This window comes from Strix aluco, chromosome 1 (assembly GCF_031877795.1).
Source record: "Strix aluco isolate bStrAlu1 chromosome 1, bStrAlu1.hap1, whole genome shotgun sequence".
Classification (NCBI taxonomy): Eukaryota; Metazoa; Chordata; class Aves; order Strigiformes; family Strigidae; genus Strix; species Strix aluco.
In genome coordinates, this window is record NC_133931.1 from 118299126 (window position 1) to 118319338 (window position 20213).

Here is a 20213-nt window from a genome sequence, read left to right on the forward strand (position 1 = left end):
AGTGGGAGTTTAGACACCTACCTCATGGCTATGCAACAAAACGTAGGTGACTTAATCTTGAGTTGAACCCTGCCAAGAGAGTCTGGTGATTCTTTTTATCATCAGTCACATCCCTTTTGCAAAATTTCACTATTTTCTCGATGGTGGATTCTTTAATTGCCGCTTCCTCAAGATTTACACTTTTTGCTGGGCTCTATCGTGTCTTTATACAAGCTGGTACAATTTGTAGTTTTGATTATTCAATAGAGTTGTTTCTTAGCCAGTGGTCTGGCCTCTTTGAATCCCTTAAAAGCACTCTGCACATTGTCTGCTAAGGATTTGGGAGAGGTTATTTTTGACAAGGCCTTTGGTTGGTATAATCATAATTTATTCAGTATAATAATTTATTGAAAAGGTGCTATTTTAGTATCACCTCTTCTGGCAGTCCCCTCATCTGTAATTATATCTATGTGCTTTCTTCTACCTCTTTGCAGTATATTAACTTCTCTGTTCTTTACATTATGCTTTTAAATTTATTCTGCTGCTGCTTCATTTCCTGGCAACGTTTTAGGGAGGCTGTTGTTTACTTTGGTTTGCTTCCTTTCTTCAGTTTTCTTCATTTATCCAGATTTTAGGATGGCTTAAAGTGCATAACCATGTATCCTTTAAACCATGCAAGTTCCATCAGCTCCTCTAGAGAGCAGCAAATATGTTCAAATAAAATAGTAACATGATTCAACCTAATATTCCCTGAAACACAACTTATTAACTAAGCTAGCTGACAAAGAGCAAAGAACTATGAGGAATGGAGGTCCTATACCCAAGTCTGGCATTTTCAGACATTGTCTGAGAACTGTCCTAGCCCTGGCACTTAGTGTGGGTGCAGCCCCCAACCCTCTTTAAAAGCTCTGCTTGAGCCCAACACCAACTCACCAACATCTTATGGCAGAGGGCAGAAGGAAGGCAACGGTGGTGCAGCCTGGGCCAGGGACCAGACTTGGATGCCCATCAGATCCGTGGGCTGTAAAGCTTCCCGTCCTTACTTGCAAAGGACTGTCAGCCAAGAGGAAACACTCACTTTCTGAAAAACACCCACAAGTTCTCCATTCCTCATGGCCTTCAGTGGGTGTTTGACAGATGGGGCTCTGTCTCCTGGTGCGCACTAGGGTTTAAGGGAACTTGGCACCTGACAGCAAGCCACAATTATTTTTTTAAAAAGAAAAATAGTCAAAGTAATGAAAAGTCTTCCCAGCTGTAAAACATTTAGACTAACACCACCATGTGTTTGGACCTAAATAATACATAAATCTTCAAAAGAGGGACAAAGGTACCTCTGTTCTTTAAGATCAGTCTCCAAAACAAGATTGACAGCTGCCTGCCTAAGCACTTGCACAGCTGACACAGACCTAACAGCAAGGCAAACTCATTCTTCGGGGAAAACCCATAAAAAAGGGTTTTCAAAAACATGCTCATGTTTGCAGGCCTGTCTCTGGTAAGGTTTTCTGCCAGTATAGTTTCTTGGCCTACGTTCAAGTTTGTATTGACTGTCTAAAGGAGTTTTTGCAAAGGTTTTTTTCTCAGATATAAGCCTGGCCAATTAAGCCAACTTAAGTCATCCCAGACCTGCAGAAGACCTATGGCTGCAAGCAAAGCAGCTTTTCCTCAGTTTTTTGTGACCCGCACTACATTTCAGCACCAGTATCACCCCTCCTGGTGGCAGTCACTTCAGATTATCAGGTACCAAGGTACAAATGGGAACCGTCTTCCCCAAAATAACCACTTGAGCTCCAGTAAATGCAAAGGGCACTAAGAGATGGCTCTGGAAGGACAGAAAACATTGCCAGCATAAGAGCTACTGCCAAGGCCACATGAAGCAAGAGAAATCCCTTCTGGAAACTGTTGGGTTGGGGCATTCAAGGTCTAGGCCAGGGTGCAGATGGGCTGGCCTGTGACAAAGCCAGAGGGTGTTGGAAGACCCGGGAAGTGGATAGGGCCTATATGCATCTTCCGTTGCTTGCCTCAGGGATGCTCACCTCATCCTGGCACAGTAACACAATGCAGGGAAAAGGGGTCAAGGCAGGAAAAGAGGGGAAATACAGAAAGAGGGAATGCTCCATATGCAGCTAAAGACCGTGTTTATCACCACATTTGCCCTATTTCTGTGTCATCTTTCATACCAGGAGCCTGCCTTTTCAATAACTGCATGGATGGCACTGGGTAGATTCTGCTAGTAGGCTGGAAAGTAAAGGCAGACCCAGCTGGATACAACTAGTACAGCAACATTGGAGGTCTGGTAAATAAGTTCTACCTCATTTTTAGAAACACATTTTACCAAATAACCTGAAAATGGTGGAAGTGGTACTCCAGGGAGGGTGGTGGAGGGTGTATCTTGCTGCTTTTTGGGATATGTGCTGGCAGCTGGCGCAGCCCCATGTGGGGTGCAGCCAGTGTACTGGAAAACCACAGACTTCTGCACCATGGGACCCCACCTGGTATTGAGGCAGGCAGACTATAAAGAGACCGGCAAAACTGGAAGAAGCTGATACTCACTAGCACTTTCTCTTTACAAACTAATTCCTGCAAACACTTACATGCACATGGCACGGTGGTTTGCCAAATTGCAGGGAAGACTCAACCAAGAGAGCTCAATCCTCCCTGAGATGACTGGTGAGGTCTTCTGTCAGGTGCTGACTGAGGCACTCATACCCTCATTATATTCTTTATATAGTCCAGTTTCAAGGAAGATTCTGATGATTCTCCAGTCCAAATAAATTTATCTATAGTCAGCTTTGCAGACACAGAGGTGTGCATGCAATTGTATTACTAAAGGGTTGCTCTGCAAGTGGCCTTAGCTTTGCAACAGTTTCTCAATGTAACCCTATGGCATAGGATTTAATTTCAACTAATCTACTAATTTCTGGTGAATCAAGAGAAGAAGCACGCCATGTTTAAGGTGTTCAGTCTGCATTGGCAGGGGCCTGCAGGCTGCCTGCAGGGACGCAGTGGACAGCTCTGTAGGGACTGTAAAGTCCTGAAAGTTGTATTTTGGTGCCTCAGCTGAACTGTTCTTATGATGTCTGCGCATACACTCCAAAACCAGGGCAAAAATTGTATAGAATTTGGTGTCAGAAGCAGTGTGGGACAATATTTAAACTGAGCTGGTGCCCAGCTTCTAGTAGGCTGGAACCCGGTTCCCTCACAACAAGAATATTACCCACTGGTATCCACAACCATTTCAACAGAATTGAACAGCCTAAATGTTTTGCTGAAGCCTTTATCTTTAGTTTGTAGGATCTTTGGGCTATACCAGAAAAGCTTCTCAAAAGGTAAAGTGTGCTGAGTAAAATTGCTTCTGGAAGAGAGCCTTGTACAAATACTTTAGGAATTTCATGTAAGAATAAAACAACTGCTTGGATGTTTTAATCAACTCTTTTTTTTTTTTTTCTTTTTTATGTGAAAGGAGTACTGCCCTGAGGAGGAATGAAATGTCAGCTACCAAGTTTAAACCATGCTGGTACCATTTTAAGGATTTTTGTTGAAGTACAGAGAGCTAACTAAATAGGAAATGTGATTCTGTTGTTCTAAGGGGTTGTCAATGTTTCTGTCCAGAAGAAATATGTTTCTCAGACATGGGTAATTTGGAGACATTATTTCCTATTTATCTGCACATTTCAGAGTCTATTGCTATAGGCTCTAAAAATTGAGATGGCCTTCTAAACTAAAGTAGCTCTGTGTTTCACACAACTTCAGACCATGAGGTGGATAATTGTTACGACATCAATCCATCCATCCATCCATCCATCCATCCATCCATCCATCCATCCATCCATCTTCATTACAACCAAAAAAAAAAAAAATCTGTGTTTAGATTATTCTTTAAATTAGGATCATCTTTTGAATATCATATAGGTTTGTGCTCTGTGGGATCAGTTCTGAGTGACTGATGGGAGACAGGGGTGGGGCTGCAATGCAAATTCTGTGGTTTTCTCCAGTCATTCAAAGATCAGGATCCTTTCCAGACTTTGCACCGAGATGTATGTGAAAGTCTCTGGTGAACCTGTACAAACAGGTACCTATTAATGCATCATATTTGGTAAACTGTGTTACAGATACTCCATTTTTATGCTTCAGAAGAATGCTTTAGAAAGAGGCTTGCTGAAGCAGAAAAAAAGTTTGGATTTGTTAACAAATGTATCCATGAGTTGTCCATCTGCCTACATTTGAATATCTCCATTAGACCTTCAAGGATAGCAGAGAGCTTTAGGAAAAAGCAGGTACCAGAAATAAGGAGCTAACTGCACTGTATATGGTCTGGCAGAAGTAAGAATCACTCACACTGACTTCTAGAGAAATGAGCAGAAGGAGTGGGTGTTTAAGTGGGTGTCTAATTTGTCAGGACAAGAAAGGCATTGCTTAACAAGCCTAGTGGGGCTCTAAAAGTGTCTTATTCTGCTTTCTCTTAAAAAATAATATATGTATATATAGCCTATATTCAGTATGAGGAAAAGGCAGGAAATCACGTAGGAAAAATGCAAAAATTCATTCTGCTAGGTCAAAATTTTCTGTTTCTTTCCATTATTGTTATTTCTTTGCCAAAAGTAACATGTTCAGTGAAAGAAAATCGCACACACACTCCGGTGTGTGGTGCCTAAAGTCTCACAGGCAAAATAAATGTTACATACATAGGAACACCAGAAGTGAAAGGACTTACTTCTGATTGCTGACCCCAAATCCTCCACCTTTCTTGAGGGCACCATATATAAACTTCAGTTTCTAAAGAAAAGCTCAGAAACTGCTGTCATCTTCACTCAGTAAATTGTTCATCAGTGAAAGCTTCTCAAAGCTAGTCCACTACTCAACCTAAAGCGTTAGCTGCAGAACCTGAATTAGAGACAGCTCTCTATCTCCTGGCATTTCCACATTGTGAATGGATCATAAAACAGTCCTTGGAGTTAGCACTGTATGTGTACTCCCACAATTAAATTATAGTTGTGGAGATGGCCTGGCACATCCTGCCTGTCAAACCCAAATGGAAGAAAACAGAAGGGGAAGTGGGAGAAGGCAAAAGCTGGTGAAGTAGATTGCGATTGTAATCTAGCTACACGGATGCTGGATAATTTTAATTGTAGAGATACAGTTCATACTTCCCAATCAGATGCCTGCCTTGGTGAACTCATTTTTCAGAACTGGCATTGCTGTGCATCACAGACCAAGACTTCATGCTATGGCTTTGAACAGAGACCATCTAATTTGCAGAACATTTTGGCAACTCAATTACAATGTAAGAGCATTACATTGTAAAATTACTTCTCTATCAGTTGAACATCAGGCTATTAAAAGTAGTACAAAAGACAGAAGTTAAAGAACATCCCTTTCAACTACTCTACTTTCCTATTTTTGGAGATGCATTTCTTTATTATCCTAAAGTACTACAAGCAGTAATAATTTATCTGTTCTTCACTGTAATCATGACATTAAAATAAAATAATGTGCAATTAATATCCTCCTTAATAATCCCTTCTAGAAAGATAATCACTGCACTAATGATGTATCACATAAGGGCAGATAATTTTAATAACTTGAAAGAATACGCTGAGGATCTCTCTACATTGTTAACTTCAGATTTAATTCTTATTCTGGTCTGAACTGAGAGATTCATGGAGAACAACTGCTGCCAGTGGGAAATTATGCATTCCCTAGACACCTGTCTACAGCGTATTTCACAAGAGAAGAGAGAGTCACAGCTTTTCATTATGGTGATGAGAGTGAATTGAAGTGACCCAACCTAGAGTGTGAGGAAAGAGGAGAAAGTGATTATAACTGATTAAAACTTAGTGTTTGGTTTCTATTTCGGTATTAAAAAGACATTCCAAGCTAAAACAAAACAAAAGAAATAGAAACACTTTGTTCAGAAAAAAGTTTTTTAAAATCTATCTTATTTAGGGGTAAAAATATGGATTTTTTTTTTCCCCCCTTTAAATCATACTGATACTGCAGAAACTCTCAGTAATACATGATTTTGCTGCATGGAAAACACGGACATTCCAGGTCTCCAGCAGCCCAGTAGATACTTGTTTAGCAAGAGAAGTGCTATGATGCAATTGAAGATACTGAGAAAACAACATTCTTTTAGGCAGTTTATCCAATAAAAATTTTATTTCCTGTGTGAAAACTAATTTATCACAGATTTCCTGATAAGTTCCAATTCTCATTTCCAGAGAGCTCAATTCCTTTCTGTATAGTCTCATGTTCAGTACCACACAAGGTTGGATGAGCAGTATAGGTAGCTTATGTATTGTTCCATAAATCCACCTCAGGGTGCAAGTGGTACTGGTGATGCAGCTATGGCAGCCTTGTCTGAACACAAGACAAAACTTCCTGAGGGCAAGATTAGGAGTATTGTGTTTTCAACACATCTTCAGAAATGTTTTTCTGAAGTAGGTGTGTTAAGAAGAGATTTAAAGACACACTGGCAAACTTAACAAACAACCTTCGTAACATTTTTCTGAGTATGAAATATGTTCTGGAAGGATTTAGAAAACCAAAATTCACAAATTTAAGACTAAATTTTTGCTTAAACAGCGGAAAATCTTGTCGCTTCCTTTCTCCACATCTATTCTTTTACTCACTCTTTCTAGGACATCTACACATCTTCACAGTACCTTAAGATTCAATGATACTGAACATAAGGAGAAGTCAGAGGTGATCCTCTTTGTTCTTTCAAACAGATCTTCTTTCTCATTTCCTCCTCCCCATTGCAGATGTCCCTACCAATGATCTGTGAATGCTAAGAATATTTCAAACACGTTTGCACATCTTCTCTTGGTCTTCCCTTGCTAGTAGATCCACCGAGTTTGTAAAACCATGTCTCTGTAATTAATAAATGTGACTTGGAAATAGTTGTTAGAAGAGACTCAGAGACAATCCCTTAGGAGCAGGTTGTTGATGCCAGAAGCTTCTATTCACTCCCCAGTGAAAAGCCCATACAAATCCTGCTCTTTCAGTACGCAGTTTTTATAAACACATGAAGTGCTTATTACACTGACTCTGAATTAGGAGCCAAAGGGTTCACAAATCCTAAAAGTAGCCAGGTCTGCAGCTGAGTGACACAAACCAAAGGCCACAATTTCACAACAAGAAACTATAAACAGAATAAGGAAGAAGTTCACTAATTTCATTTTCCATTTCAGACACAAACAGGGTCCTTCTGATTTGAGATGAGACTCCTTAGTCATTAAAAGATGTCTAGCTAGAGACACAAAAAAGCAAACTGTGTCCAGCCACAACGCATTTATTATTTATCCTACCCTATTTATATCTCATGCTGAGGGATGTACACGATAAACTGAATCCACATTTGTTCCCTGCATTCCTTCTCGCAGCTGAGAAGATGCAATGAGTCATAAAAGGTTTCATTGTTGCAATGTTTTGTCATGGTATGTGTAATCAGCACAGGCCCTGGTAAAGAGGCTTTGGAGGATGAGAAGTTTAAATATTTAATGTTTTTCTGCCTATGATAAGTTTAATAATTAATGCTGCTCCTACCCTGGAAATGACAAATCATACAACAAGCACGCATGATAAAAGAAACAAACACAGCTAATAGAGAGGAAAACTTTACTTAGAAGGTAGTAAATAAAAACCTCTGTAGCATACCTTAGGATTCCAAAGTACATCACACGCAGAAGTAATTTCTGCCTCCCAACCCAAAGATCTGTTCTGTCCATCTAAGTTACCTAATTTTTGAGGGGATGCAGAAAATGAGGGATAATTAAGTGCTAGTCTTTACCTTGCATATGTGAGAAATGATACACAGACGTTATGAGCCAAACTGTCTTAAAGACTTCTGCAAGCACAGAAGAGAAAAAGAACAGTGTGAAAGCTGTTGTGCCTCAATTTTCTACACAGAGGAGTCAGTCATTAAGTCATTACAGAAACTTGTTATATAGCAGAGAAAGAGCAAGACTGTATCTGTGCCTCTTTTCTCCTTCGCATGGGTCTAAATGGAGAGGGAGCCACTTCAGCTCCAAGCAGCATCTACAGACACCAGCTCTTGCATCCTCTGTATAATCTGTTTTGTAAGACGCTACCACCAGTACATTTCTCTGAGTACATGCTCCTCCACATCCACTCCCACTGATGATCTGTAGGTATATGCAACCTTCGACCCCTACTGACTTATAGCTAAAAGACAATTCAGCTCACACACTGCTGTGCTTCAGTGCTGGACCACGCTTATGTAAATGCAACAGAATTAACACTGAAAGAAAGCACAAAGCATGACAGTAATAAAAGCTTCTGTGATTCATTCAGTTTAGACACATTTTCAAATGATTAGCATTAGAAGTCTGTCAGACAAAGAGGGTGAGTACTTTGATATACACATTGCCACTATATCCTTCTCTTGGGGTAGAAACCGTTTTCCCTAAGCCCATGTCTGAGATAATCACATTGTGGGAGAAATAGGTACATCTAGAAAGTGACTCATCTTACCTTCAGAGATGCCTAAAACAGGTCAGGTGACTCATTCCCCCTGCTGAAACCAAGAGCCTGGTGTGACTACTTCAGATTGAGACACGTAACACCTTGTAGACATGTCAGCACTACATCTACAGTAGTGCACTGGAGCTCAGTCCCCTGCTCTGTCAAGCTGCTAGGGCCTTCCCTGACACCCTTCTGGCTCACACCTCCTAGTTGGCTCCTGAGCAACTCCTGAGCACAGGACCATTCCCAACAGCTAATCGGGATGCAGCTACCCTGTTTTGGAGGCTAATGGAGTTGAATAACTCAGACACGGTCAGACTGTGTCAGTTGACCTCAGGGTCAGAGAAAGGTACTGCCATGGCATTGCTAACTAGGATAGGTGTATCCTTCAAACAGTAAGATCCAAGGGCTTTTTCACACATTAAATCTTTGCTACAAAACATGTATTTTTATTTTATTCACTGTCTACTCTTCTTGCCTGAATATCCTTTCTTATAGTGGGCTTAGAGAATTTAGTATGACAAGAGAAATTAACCTTTTGACAGTAGACAATGTATAACTGTTCAAAAGTCATGGCTTTCCTAAGACCAATCTTTTGCAATAAAACTAGGTTAGGCTAAACAAGTGTTCACATGTACTCCTGGAAAACCAGGTCAGTCACATCTGCAACAGTCCACAGCTTTTTAAAGACACTTACACTCAGAAAAACATGAAAATGTTACATTTTCCAAATAACAGCTCCCTTAATGTAATATCCTTCAAACTCTTATCCAAGATTTTTGCTTCCTTTTCAATGGAGGAACAGAGCATAATAGCATCTCTGCAGCATAACCTCAGTCAAGGGATCCAGCTGAAACTACCTGAAACCTCTTCAGTGATGCAATGATTTGTCCTTCCAGGGTCATAAGGTAGTGTTCACTTAGGGCTCTATACCCATTCTGACTTTTTTGACCTCAAGCAACTAGTACTGCTATAATTTGATGATGCATCAGGGTTTTTTAGCTCAGCTGAAGGGTAGTATCCTAAAAGCTTGCTCTGAACTACAGAGGAAGAAACTCCAAGGTGAGACTTGATTTGAGGTCTCAAAGCCAGGGCAGTATCTTTAATGAAGTCTTGCTGAACCCTGGGTCTCACTTGCCTGCATGTAGTCCCTTGGTGGTCACCGGCACACAAGGGTCCTTCAGTGCTATCTTGCTTAACAGCAAGATCTCCTGATATACAGGGCTTATTGCTGTTAAGGTTAGTGCTGACAGTTTGCTGAGAGACCACTTCAGGATGAAGAACAGCCTCTTCTTCCTCTTCAGAGAGAAGTGAGCAGGAACCATCACTGGTCTGGCTGCTATTTGATACTGGACAGTCTTGATTTTGAGGTGGAGAAGAGCTGCCATGCTGTACTGGGGGAAGATTTAAAATGCTCTCATTACCTACATGAAGGTTTGCCAGCAGCTTGCTTTTTTGGTTTCTTGCTCTCATTCTCCGGAGAGCACAGACAAGATCAGCAAGGCTAAGCAGAAAGGATAGACTGCTGACCCCCCAGATGAAAATCATCATGATGGATTTCTCAGTGGGCCGGGAGATATAGCAGTCAACTGTGCTTGTACAAGGTGAATGGTAGCAGGAAAAACGCTCAGGAACAAAAAATCCAAAAAGAAAATATTGCACAGCTGCAAAGGCAGCCTCAAGTAGTGTCCTAAAAAAAAGATGAACGGTATATGCCCCAGAAAAATTAAGGACTCTTAGGCTGTCTGCACCACAGTCTAATCCATTGACAACAGCACTTCCACAGAGCTCCTTCAGGTCTTTGGGGCTTGATAAACCCTTATTCCCTTTGCATCCATGCACCAAACAGTGTATTCTTACAATGTACATAGCTACCTTGTGCAAAACATAAATGCTGAATGCAGCATAAGGTAGAAGGATAGACACAGTATGAATGAGCCAGAATCTAAAGTGAGACACAGGAGAGAACAAGTCATAGCAAACGTTGGAGCATCCTGGTTGCAGGGTGTTGCAGACAAAGCGCTCCTGCTCGTCTTGGTAGAGTGGATAGCCTGCTAACACTACCACTGCCATTCGCAGTAGAATCACTAACATTAGCCAGATCTTTCCTAGAAGAGAAGAAAAGGTAAGAAAGAGTCAGAGCACTGAGAAGGAAGGGAAGGCAGGTAAAGTAGCGATGCTTTCTTTACACACAAGACATTTGAAGAAATAGGATCTGTAATTAGTCTCCTCTCCTAAAAGTTCCTCTTTGGCTTTGTTTTGACTGGGACTGAAACTTGTGTGAAAATACATTAGCTGACACCTTCCATAATATTCAACAATATAGGAGTTTGAAATACAATAAGCCATGCCAACTGAAACCTCAGCCTAATGAAAACACTCTGAACACGTCCAAATCTGATAAAAAGAGTTCACAATTAAGTGAATAATCCTATTTCACTTACAGTTCTGTTGGTTTCATACCTCTGCACCTGAATTTTGTCCTATTTCAATAATATAGATCAGCTAACACAGTATTAAACACTTCTAGATACAAAAGATTGTTCCATGACATAGTATTTGTTCTTGGTCTTGGCCGTGAAATCCTATGTGAAATATACTATAGCCAACAAAATCTCTCTGTTCTGTCTAGACTGGTATTTACTAGTGAGTTAGTTAACAGGTGCTACTAGAAAAGTTATGCAAAATGTTCTACAAATATACATTTGTGTGTGCACATGTGTACCCCAGTCATTTCTCTCTGCTGCTTCTTTGGTTGCCCCATCTTTATCATCTCTTCCAAACTTCATTCAATTTGGTGTGCAGCTTCTCTCTATTCACACCAAAATCTCCTTTCTTGGTACCAACACCAAGTGAAACCTTACAAGTTTGGCATTTTCATACATTGCTTACTTCATCTTTCCCCAAATTCTTTCATATGATTGCTTTAGGTAGAGCTTGGTCTCATTCACTTTGTTTGGAAAGATCAGGCCTTATCCTTATTCCATTATTCCAATAACTGAAAAATCAGGCATTGGTACCCTATGTATCACATCTTTTGAATGCAACTGTATTGTTCATGATAGTTGCTTGCGGACTTTTGTATGGGGTAGGTTTTTGTTGAAAGTTGTTTGTAAAGTTACACACACGGCTATACTACTGACAAGTTATTTATTTAAAAAAAAAAAAAGGAAAAAAGAAAATAGAAGTCCTTTTCCTGGGCAGGATAGGAAGGCCTAAAAATATACTGTTGTATTGTCAAAAATTAAAAATATATTCTGTACAAACACATGGAAAAATTCAACATCTGAAATTAAGTTTAGCACTTGAATTTGCCAAGTTTCCTTTTGAGTTCTGTCACTAGTTCCTTATATGGTTTTGAAAAAGTAATTTAATTTAATAATCCCCTGCTTTAATTTCACATCTTTTTAAAACATGCCAAGAAAAGAGAAAAAAATAAACCACTTACGAACAAAAAAACAACCAACCAAAACCAGAAAAGAGTGATAAGATTAATTCTGTGCTTTAAAGAATGGTTAAGAAATCAGCTGTAACCATGGACAAACAGCAAGACTCAGTGACTAAAAAGCAGCATGTTATATGAGGTTAATGGTTGAGAAATGCACTGAAAACCTCAAGTCACTAATATGATTGCACATCTCACATGCACACAAGGTTTTAAAGGCAATCTGTGAAATAGCACCAATGCACATTATAAAGGCTTTTTAAAAATCCAGATCCTGAAGCATTTTTTCTATAAAATATACAACTATTTACACGTATTGTCTTGAACAACATTCTTTTCTATTTCCCATAAAGCTATTTCCCTGTAGTTGGTGTGAATTTTAAATATTCAAATATTTCTGCAACACTGCATGATACCTATCATTGTACTGAACATGCAGTTTGAATGCCCCATATACACCAGTTGTGGCTAGAACAGTCAAACTGCATTCTGAAGAGGAAAAACTTCAGCTGGAAGAAGGTTAAAGATAAATAAGCTATATGAGAGATCATCAGAGAAACCTGCCACTCCTGGCAAAATAATATGTTATCTAACCATAAATAAATTGTGGCCTTTCCATTTTATCTTTAATCACCTGAACTTTAGTGGTGGCTTTGCTGTGTTTTCAGCTTTCTGAATTTTGGTGACAGGCAGCACTGTTACTCTTTTTGACATAGTGTGGGTCAATAGAAAACACCAGCTGTACAGAATCAGTCACCTTTAGGAAATGATGTTTCATACTTAAGTAACATTTTTTCCCTGTGAAGACCTCAAAGTGGTTGAAGGACATTAGTTAATTAAGCTCAAAATACATGCTATTTCACTATCAATTTTTAATTAGAACATGTACAATAGGGAGTGCTGCTTAAGAAAAATCAATGGCTCCTTAGGAAGTAGTTTAGTATGACATACATTTTAGAGATAACCCCTCCAAGCATCACCTTCCCTAATGACTCAATCTTGATTAAACATCCTATAACAAGCCCCTTCACCCAACTCCCTGCAGCTTAGTTGGATACTCCCTTCAATGCACAGAACAAATTACAGCAACTGTCCACGGCTGGAGGTGAAGGGTCTTTGAAAGGCTCTTTAAAGTTTTCATCTGGCTCACGCTTTGCTCAAAGTAGCCCATGAAAAAGGAGTACTGTCTTATTTAAATAAGAAGAAAAAAAGAAGCACTCAGGCGACTGTTAGTGGAGGAAAAACCAACTGTGTTTTGTTGATTTCTTTTTAAATGCATGCGAACATTTTTTGTTTATAAAAATAAAGAATGAAAACCAATGGTAATTAACCACAACTGTAATAAACCACAAACATCTTCCTGTAAAAGTGGGGAGGAATTCCCTTCTTTAAATCTTTTCATTCATCACTAAATCTATTGCATACATTCTACTGTTCTCTTTATGTGGTATAAATAAAGTGTTACTTCTGTGTGTTTTCACCATGGTGCCTACAACAGCCATTAGAGCTGACTGCAAGCTCAGGCACCAAGAAGAGACAAATTTGAAAACCTTGCCAGAATCTTTTTACATAAAGTTCAGAAAATATCTATCAGAGAGGAAGTAGGAATTTGTTTAGCAAGAAAAGAAATACATTAATCACTTATATCATGTATCTAAATAACAACTTATTGTAAGGATCACAGAGGCATAGCTAGAAATTAATGTCAGCACTTGGGTGGCTTCAGGATATGGAGTAGCAAAAGAAAGAAGAGAGCTTTGTAAAAGTACTTACCTACAATAGTCACATTATAGTTGAGCGTGACAATCAAAAATCCCAGCGAGTCCCAGTGCTCCATGTTTGAACAGGTTCACAACACTTCCAGCTCCTGATGCTCTAACAATTTTGACATTTTCAAAGGAGATTGGAACTAGACAGGGAAGAAAGAAAAAAAAAAAAAAAAGAATTTTGGTAAGGGTCAGGGGTGGAAATGAGAAACCCAGACACACCAATGTATTGATGAAAGGTTATTTTGATGATTTGAACAGGTCTGTTAGTTTTGGATGTTGGAACAAATCTTCTTAAGGCTTTAACAGTTTGTCTAGCAAAAGCTCTAGCTTCTCAGATCCAATTGCTCCTACCTCTTGTGTGGATCCTCTGTCCAGACAACTGCAAGTAGACAAACAACAACAGGAGTGATCTCTGCCATTGTAGACTATTCTTACCCTCCCAGAGCATACCAGCCTCCTGACATTGCTGAGATATTTCAGTGGTGAAAGACAGGGAGAGGGGAGAGAGGGAAGAAAAGCATGGACCAGGAAATAACAGAGATCTCTCTCTCCCCAGGAGAATTGCAGATGGATAATAGAAGGAAAGGGGATACAGAAGGACAACCACCCTTGTGTTTGAAAGGCACTTTCAGTTTAGCTTACTGGAAGCTATCCCATTGCAATTTCCAAAACCAATTTTGTTTCTAAAACACAGTCTCCCTGACAGGACATCATGGCCCTGTCAATCACAGCCACACCAAATTTTCTCCTGTGTGCTGAGCCAGCCAGTGGGCTGAGCCTCCGTGCAGGCATGAGAAAAAAACAGGGGAAGCTTTAAAAAAATAAAAAAAAACAAGGGTGGGGGCTGTTTTCCAAGATGCTGCAAGTCACTTACATTTAATTTATATCAGTTCTTTCTGCCTAAACTACTTGGTACTCTGGACATCACTCAAAAGATCCTAGGGGTGATTGCCCAGCATTGCAAAACACCAGCAAGCCTCTGCAGCAATGATGGAGCGAGCTGCTTCCTTGGAGCAGGGGTGCACGCTCCTGGCCAGCTAGGTGCGACTGCACAGCGTGTCCTTGATATCGCGTGACTGCATTATACCTCAGGACAAAAACATGGATGGATATAAGATTCTCAGCTTTTCTTTCCTCACCCCCACTGTACCCAATTCCCTTGGGGAAAATAATCTACTACCATTTTCCACTCACAGTTCAACTACTGATGGGGTGTTACTCTGTCCTTTTTAGTCTGGGCTGTGATAGAGACAAACATCACGTGGACACTTATTGTCAGGAAATAGTATCAATAACTAGAAAAACAGCTGAAAAAGGAGTCCGTGATATAGCAAGGGAGGAAAAGTGACGTCGTGCCAACCTGACACCTGAGGGCTGCCGGCAGCCCGGGCACAGGCTTGTCGCTGCAACCCTGCTCATGTGCTTCAACCTGTTCCTGGGGGGAGCAAAGTGAGTTGGCTCAGGTGAGGAGCTGTGTGCTGACATTGCATGAGTATGGTCAGTGTAACTAGACTAAGCTTTATGAGTGAACACATCTTACCTGGATAAAAAGGTAAAACTAATAATTTAATAAAGTAAAATGTAACTGTACAAGAGTTTCTCCCCAGGCCTCTGCTCACAAGGCATGCGATGCCTTAGCAGAATACACTGGGCATCCTTTCTGTAGTGAGCCCCATTATAAGGAAACCCTAGAAGTGGAGTTTGAAAGGATGGCACTTAAAAATTCTTTATCCATTAACTGCATAAAGAGATTTTAAATTGCAATAGTAAATACAGGAATTTTCTTGGTTACAGAATTGATTTATGTAAAATATTTGCCAAACAACCATTTCTTCTATTACCAAGTTGTATTTATGGTGTGTGATGATGGTTTTAGCTTCATTTTTCCCACACGCACACTTTTTTTTTTTTTTCTTCCCCCCGAGATATGTGTGTGTGAGGAGAAATATGGGAAGGAGAAAAGGAACAGAGAAAAGATACAAATGGCCAAGATATAAATTATACTGAGATATGAAGGTATTCCTGGTTAAACAGTCTTTGTCAAAAATAGTCAGGAATGCCAAGATGGTGGCAGGATATGAATACTCAGCAGATGCATCCACACAATAGACTATAAATCATCTCTGTCAATATTGCCAGTTAAAATATCCTTGCTCATCGTTGCTGTGAGACCTCTACCATTTATGAAAGGAGGATAACAGGTAGGGATTTAAGCCCCCAAACTGTTGCCTTCAGAACTATACCAGGGAACAACATCTGATCCCACAGGATTGATGTCCTGAGGTAGGATGGTCCATTTTCTTCTAAAGAAAGCAAGAAACATCACCCTCCAGACTCACTGTGCAGACTACCTTAGGGCTGGATTTATGTCAGAAAGCCTAAATTCTATTTTAGCTTTTTCAGACAGCTTGTATCTTACTTCAGTCCAACACTTCTTTTTGTGGTGTGTCCTCTTCCCAAGTTCGAACTGGGAAGAGACCCACTCTGTCTAGCAATCCAGTACACCTCAGAGCCAACTTTGATTTATGGCACCTCAAGGACTCCTTTGGCTGTGACCTGGAGCAGTTTGGTAAAAGAAAGGCAGGGAACAAACATAGCCAATGTCAGGGCATGGCCCTCAGGGGCACTGCAGTGACAAAAACTGCCTTTGAAGCACCAGTGTGTCTGTAGAAGGACAAAAACACAGGCCATGGGCCTGCTCTGCTCTGCAAGTCCCTGTCATCAGTCCAACCTTGGGCTACAGACTGAGGTGGTCATTATAAAGTGTTTGGTCTCTGTAAAAACATAGTTTCTTCATCCCTTGACTCAGCACTATCTTTCAGGCCAAGGTTCCCATCTGAAGATACTCAATATTGTATCTGAAGATACTCAGCATACAATTCCCCTTGTTTGTTTATTATTCATCTTTAGCTGTTCCCTGTATTCCCTCTTTGTCTGTAAAGACTGTAAGTAAATAGGGAGAGCAATGTTACAGTAGCGGATATAGTAGCAGAGGGACTTCAGCTCCGCAGTGCCACCAGTTGGTGTGGCAACATCTTCCATATCAGAGGACATACATGTGGTGCACAGCCCTACCCCTCCATACATGCTCCAGTACTAGAATCTCACAGACAAATATTCTCAGTCTATAAAGTTGTAAAATCTGTGAACTTGCACCGAATTCTAGTTAAATAAGAGAGGCAGGTAGAAAACACTACCATGGTTCTGGGTAAAGCTAAACTTTGAAACCCAACAGTATCTCATCACGTCTGATTTTAGAAGGGGTCCTAAAAGCCACTGGAAAACCTTCAAAGACCAACAATGAAACATAAGAAGATGCAATTAAATCTATTTTAAAATTCACAACTGCTATCCACATTTCTAACCCCTTACCACAGATCCAGCGTTTGATCCTGCAAAAATTCACAGACATGATTCTGTCACTGTGAGTGACCCACTAAAGCCTTCTGAACTACTGGAACTGCATCTCACTGTGGACCTGTGTCACGTCCCTAGACTAAGACCTGGGTTACTTGGTACGAAGTCCAGCAAAGACACTTCACCTAGCCCTTGGCTCAGAATGACATCCAGAGGTAGGGTACTGTTAGCTTGAAGCCACTTTGGGTCTTCCCATCCCACGATCAAATCAGTCACCTGAAGGGTGCCACAGTCTACATCATATGCCAAAAAAACCCAGAAACTAGAGGCATTCCTCTGGTATAGCAAATCCCAACCACATCTGTTATACCTAGTCAACACCGAGACTAACAACGTGTAAGAGAAGTGAAGTAGGAGTTACTACAGGACATTGCACCCTACACAGCACCTGACAATAAAGCAACCTCCCTTTACCAATTTAATTAATGTTAAGGCAAAATGGGTCAGCATAGCAGCTTCCCTAATACAGAAGGGGATCTGGGATTTCAGTCCAGGTTTTCTAGCAGATTGTTATTTAAGAAAGAAGAAACACAGATGCATATCTGATATTTTAAAGTCTAATTTAAAAATCAATTTAGAATTTTTCTAGTTAGCAAAGATGATGTAGTAGTGACCAATCTTGCAGTAAATATGGCTCTTCAGAAGGTGATCTGTAAATTCAGGGGGGGAAGATAATCTATTCAGAAGAGACAATAAACATTAAAAAGGCACTTAATCTTGATGGCCTTGTTTTTAAAATTTGTGGAATCAGCAGAAGCATGAGAGAAGAAAACAAGCTAGCCATGAAGGACAATAGCAAAGAAGTAGTAGGAAAAGCTGCCCAGAACAAACGTTCTTTTAAGACATACATAGTGCACATGCATGCACATAAACATGTCAGACAATCTTCAAAGTAATCCCACACTGTGCGTAAAAGCCTGCTATAGCACACACATAGCAAGGGAGCCAGCACAGCGTGGAAAGCCCTTGCTTTATGCAGACACACACAACACTGCACACTTTGCATTCCCTGGCACCTCTGTCCATCCACCACTGCGATAATCCCTGCATGTGGAATACACCCAAAAGTAGCCTCTCCCCAAAGCAGTTATCACAGCTGTACAGACATGGAGAAAGCAAGAAAATTATAACTCCAGAATTGTGGCTATGGAGCCTACACACACTGAGGCAGGGGAGTGGAGAATGTTTTCCATCATGAACTCTTCAGTGGGGAGCTTAAACAACATGCTCCTACTCTCCACTGCTCAGCCTCAAACCTGTTAGTCTCCAGCAGTGGCATAGTTCAGAAGGTCTTTTAGGAAACTTTCAAAGAACACGTCCGTCTTCTCCTTCCCTTTGCATCTGCGTTCCACTCCCAACAAGGAGATACATACATACATGCTCAAATATATATAATTGCCTACGCATGTATGTGTGTAGCAGTCCAGAAGGACATCCAGAGCAGTGAAGTTCAGCTCGTTTTTAACTGCTACTATTGACTGGACTTGAACCTGATAACTTCCACGCTCCCTCAGTCATCACAGATACTTAAGCCTGGTGCCTAGAGTGACTTGCATATGTCTTGCCTCCCTCTTCCTCTGTTAATTTAGTAAATCTAAAAAAAGACTGTGTTTTACTGCATGCTCTTAAGGATTTAGACTATTTTCTTACTTTGCCTCAAACAGATCCCCTTACTATAAATTTTTGAAGGTTCAGAAAGGTCACCTTTCTAAAGGGAACCTGCTTCTAAGAGGACGACTAATAGAATAAGCAGCTCTCCTTCAGACTTTGGTTCAGCAACCTTAAAGCTATTGAACCAAGAACTCAAAACATTTCAAGACTGATCTGAAGGGAAATTAAGTAATGGGAAGTATATGCCTATTCAGGAGCTCAGGGCCAATTTCTTCAAAAGTATGTAATTTTACTAAGTAGCAAAAGTACAAAGTGAGTCCATGGGATTTTCAAAAGCACATTATTAATAGCTTCTTAACTCATATTGAAATAGGTAGTTACACAAGCACATGACATTATTACTGAAATTTGCTCTGCTGTAACTCAAAGAAAATCTAGTATAAGAAATGTTCCAGCTATTTTTTAAATTTTGCACTTAACATTTGACACTGAGTTTTACACCTTACCTTTTTGCACAGGTTGGAAAGTTTAGGGATCCTGTATTTTGTGATGAAGCTGGTGATTGCATGTTTCATTAGTACCCATCACCTGACAACGATGAGAAGCTGAGTTCTTCACTCAAGCAGGTCCAAACCTTGCAATGGTCAGGCAGGCAAAAAGCACGGCGTGCTGATATCATAGAAATTGTTTAAATAAGAAAAATGCCTTAAGTAATTGGGAAATAGATTTCATAATACACAGAGGATGGCAAGAATATCTTTGGCTAACTATGCTTTAAATTTAGTACTTATATGCTATCATTTCTCAGTATGAACATTGCTAGGTTTGTGGAGAGCAAATAGATCCCTGTTTTCAACATGCACAAAAACGTGGTTATTGGGTCCATTCTGGATATCAGTAAATAAATCTGTCATCTCAGATTTAACATACAGGCACCCGCTGTGGAATTAAAATAAGAGTTCTTTACACCTTCATGTATTTCGTTGCTGATCATTTTAAGAAACAAAACCTATACTGTGGTCTCCGTTACTGAACACTGACCCCGCTTTTTCTTTCACTACAGACAGATGAATTGTAACTACATGGTCATTCAAACCAAGCACTGGGCACCATGGGGAAAAGGCTAAACTGACACAGAAATGAAAGAGGGGAACTGAAAAGAGAAATGCGATTCCCTCCCCCCCCCCCCATTTTACATACAGTTTAAACCTCAGGAATCACTGCAGCCAGTACAGACTGTGGATTTCTTCTTGCATGTGAAAAAATGTTGTTTTCAAGTTAAATTCATTCCCATGCAGAAGTCAAAAGGTACATTCTTTTAAATCTCATCTACATCTTGAAAATATGACTTTAAATCCCCCAAAAAGCTGTATCAGCTGTATCCTGTGCATAATAAAATCCTTTACCAAAAGTGTATTTCTGTCTAAAATAATGTGTACTGTCATCATAGTTTCACAATGAGAGACTCTGATCTTCAGCTGTGTTTGAAGAACAATGAAGGAAAAATC

The 20213-nt window shown here is 40.1% G+C and overlaps 1 protein-coding gene across 1 annotated transcript; it reads right to left on the minus strand.

Annotated features, from left to right (window-relative positions):
- Nucleotides 1-9390: 9390 nt before the first annotated feature.
- Nucleotides 9391-13745, minus strand: GJD4 (gap junction protein delta 4). The gene is made up of 2 exons (XM_074848845.1): nt 13682-13745; nt 9391-10571 (listed from the first exon to the last, which is right to left on the minus strand). The coding sequence occupies exons 1-2, from the start codon at nt 13743-13745 to the stop codon at nt 9391-9393; spliced, it is 1245 nt and encodes a 414-aa protein (XP_074704946.1).
- Nucleotides 13746-20213: the final 6468 nt, after the last annotated feature.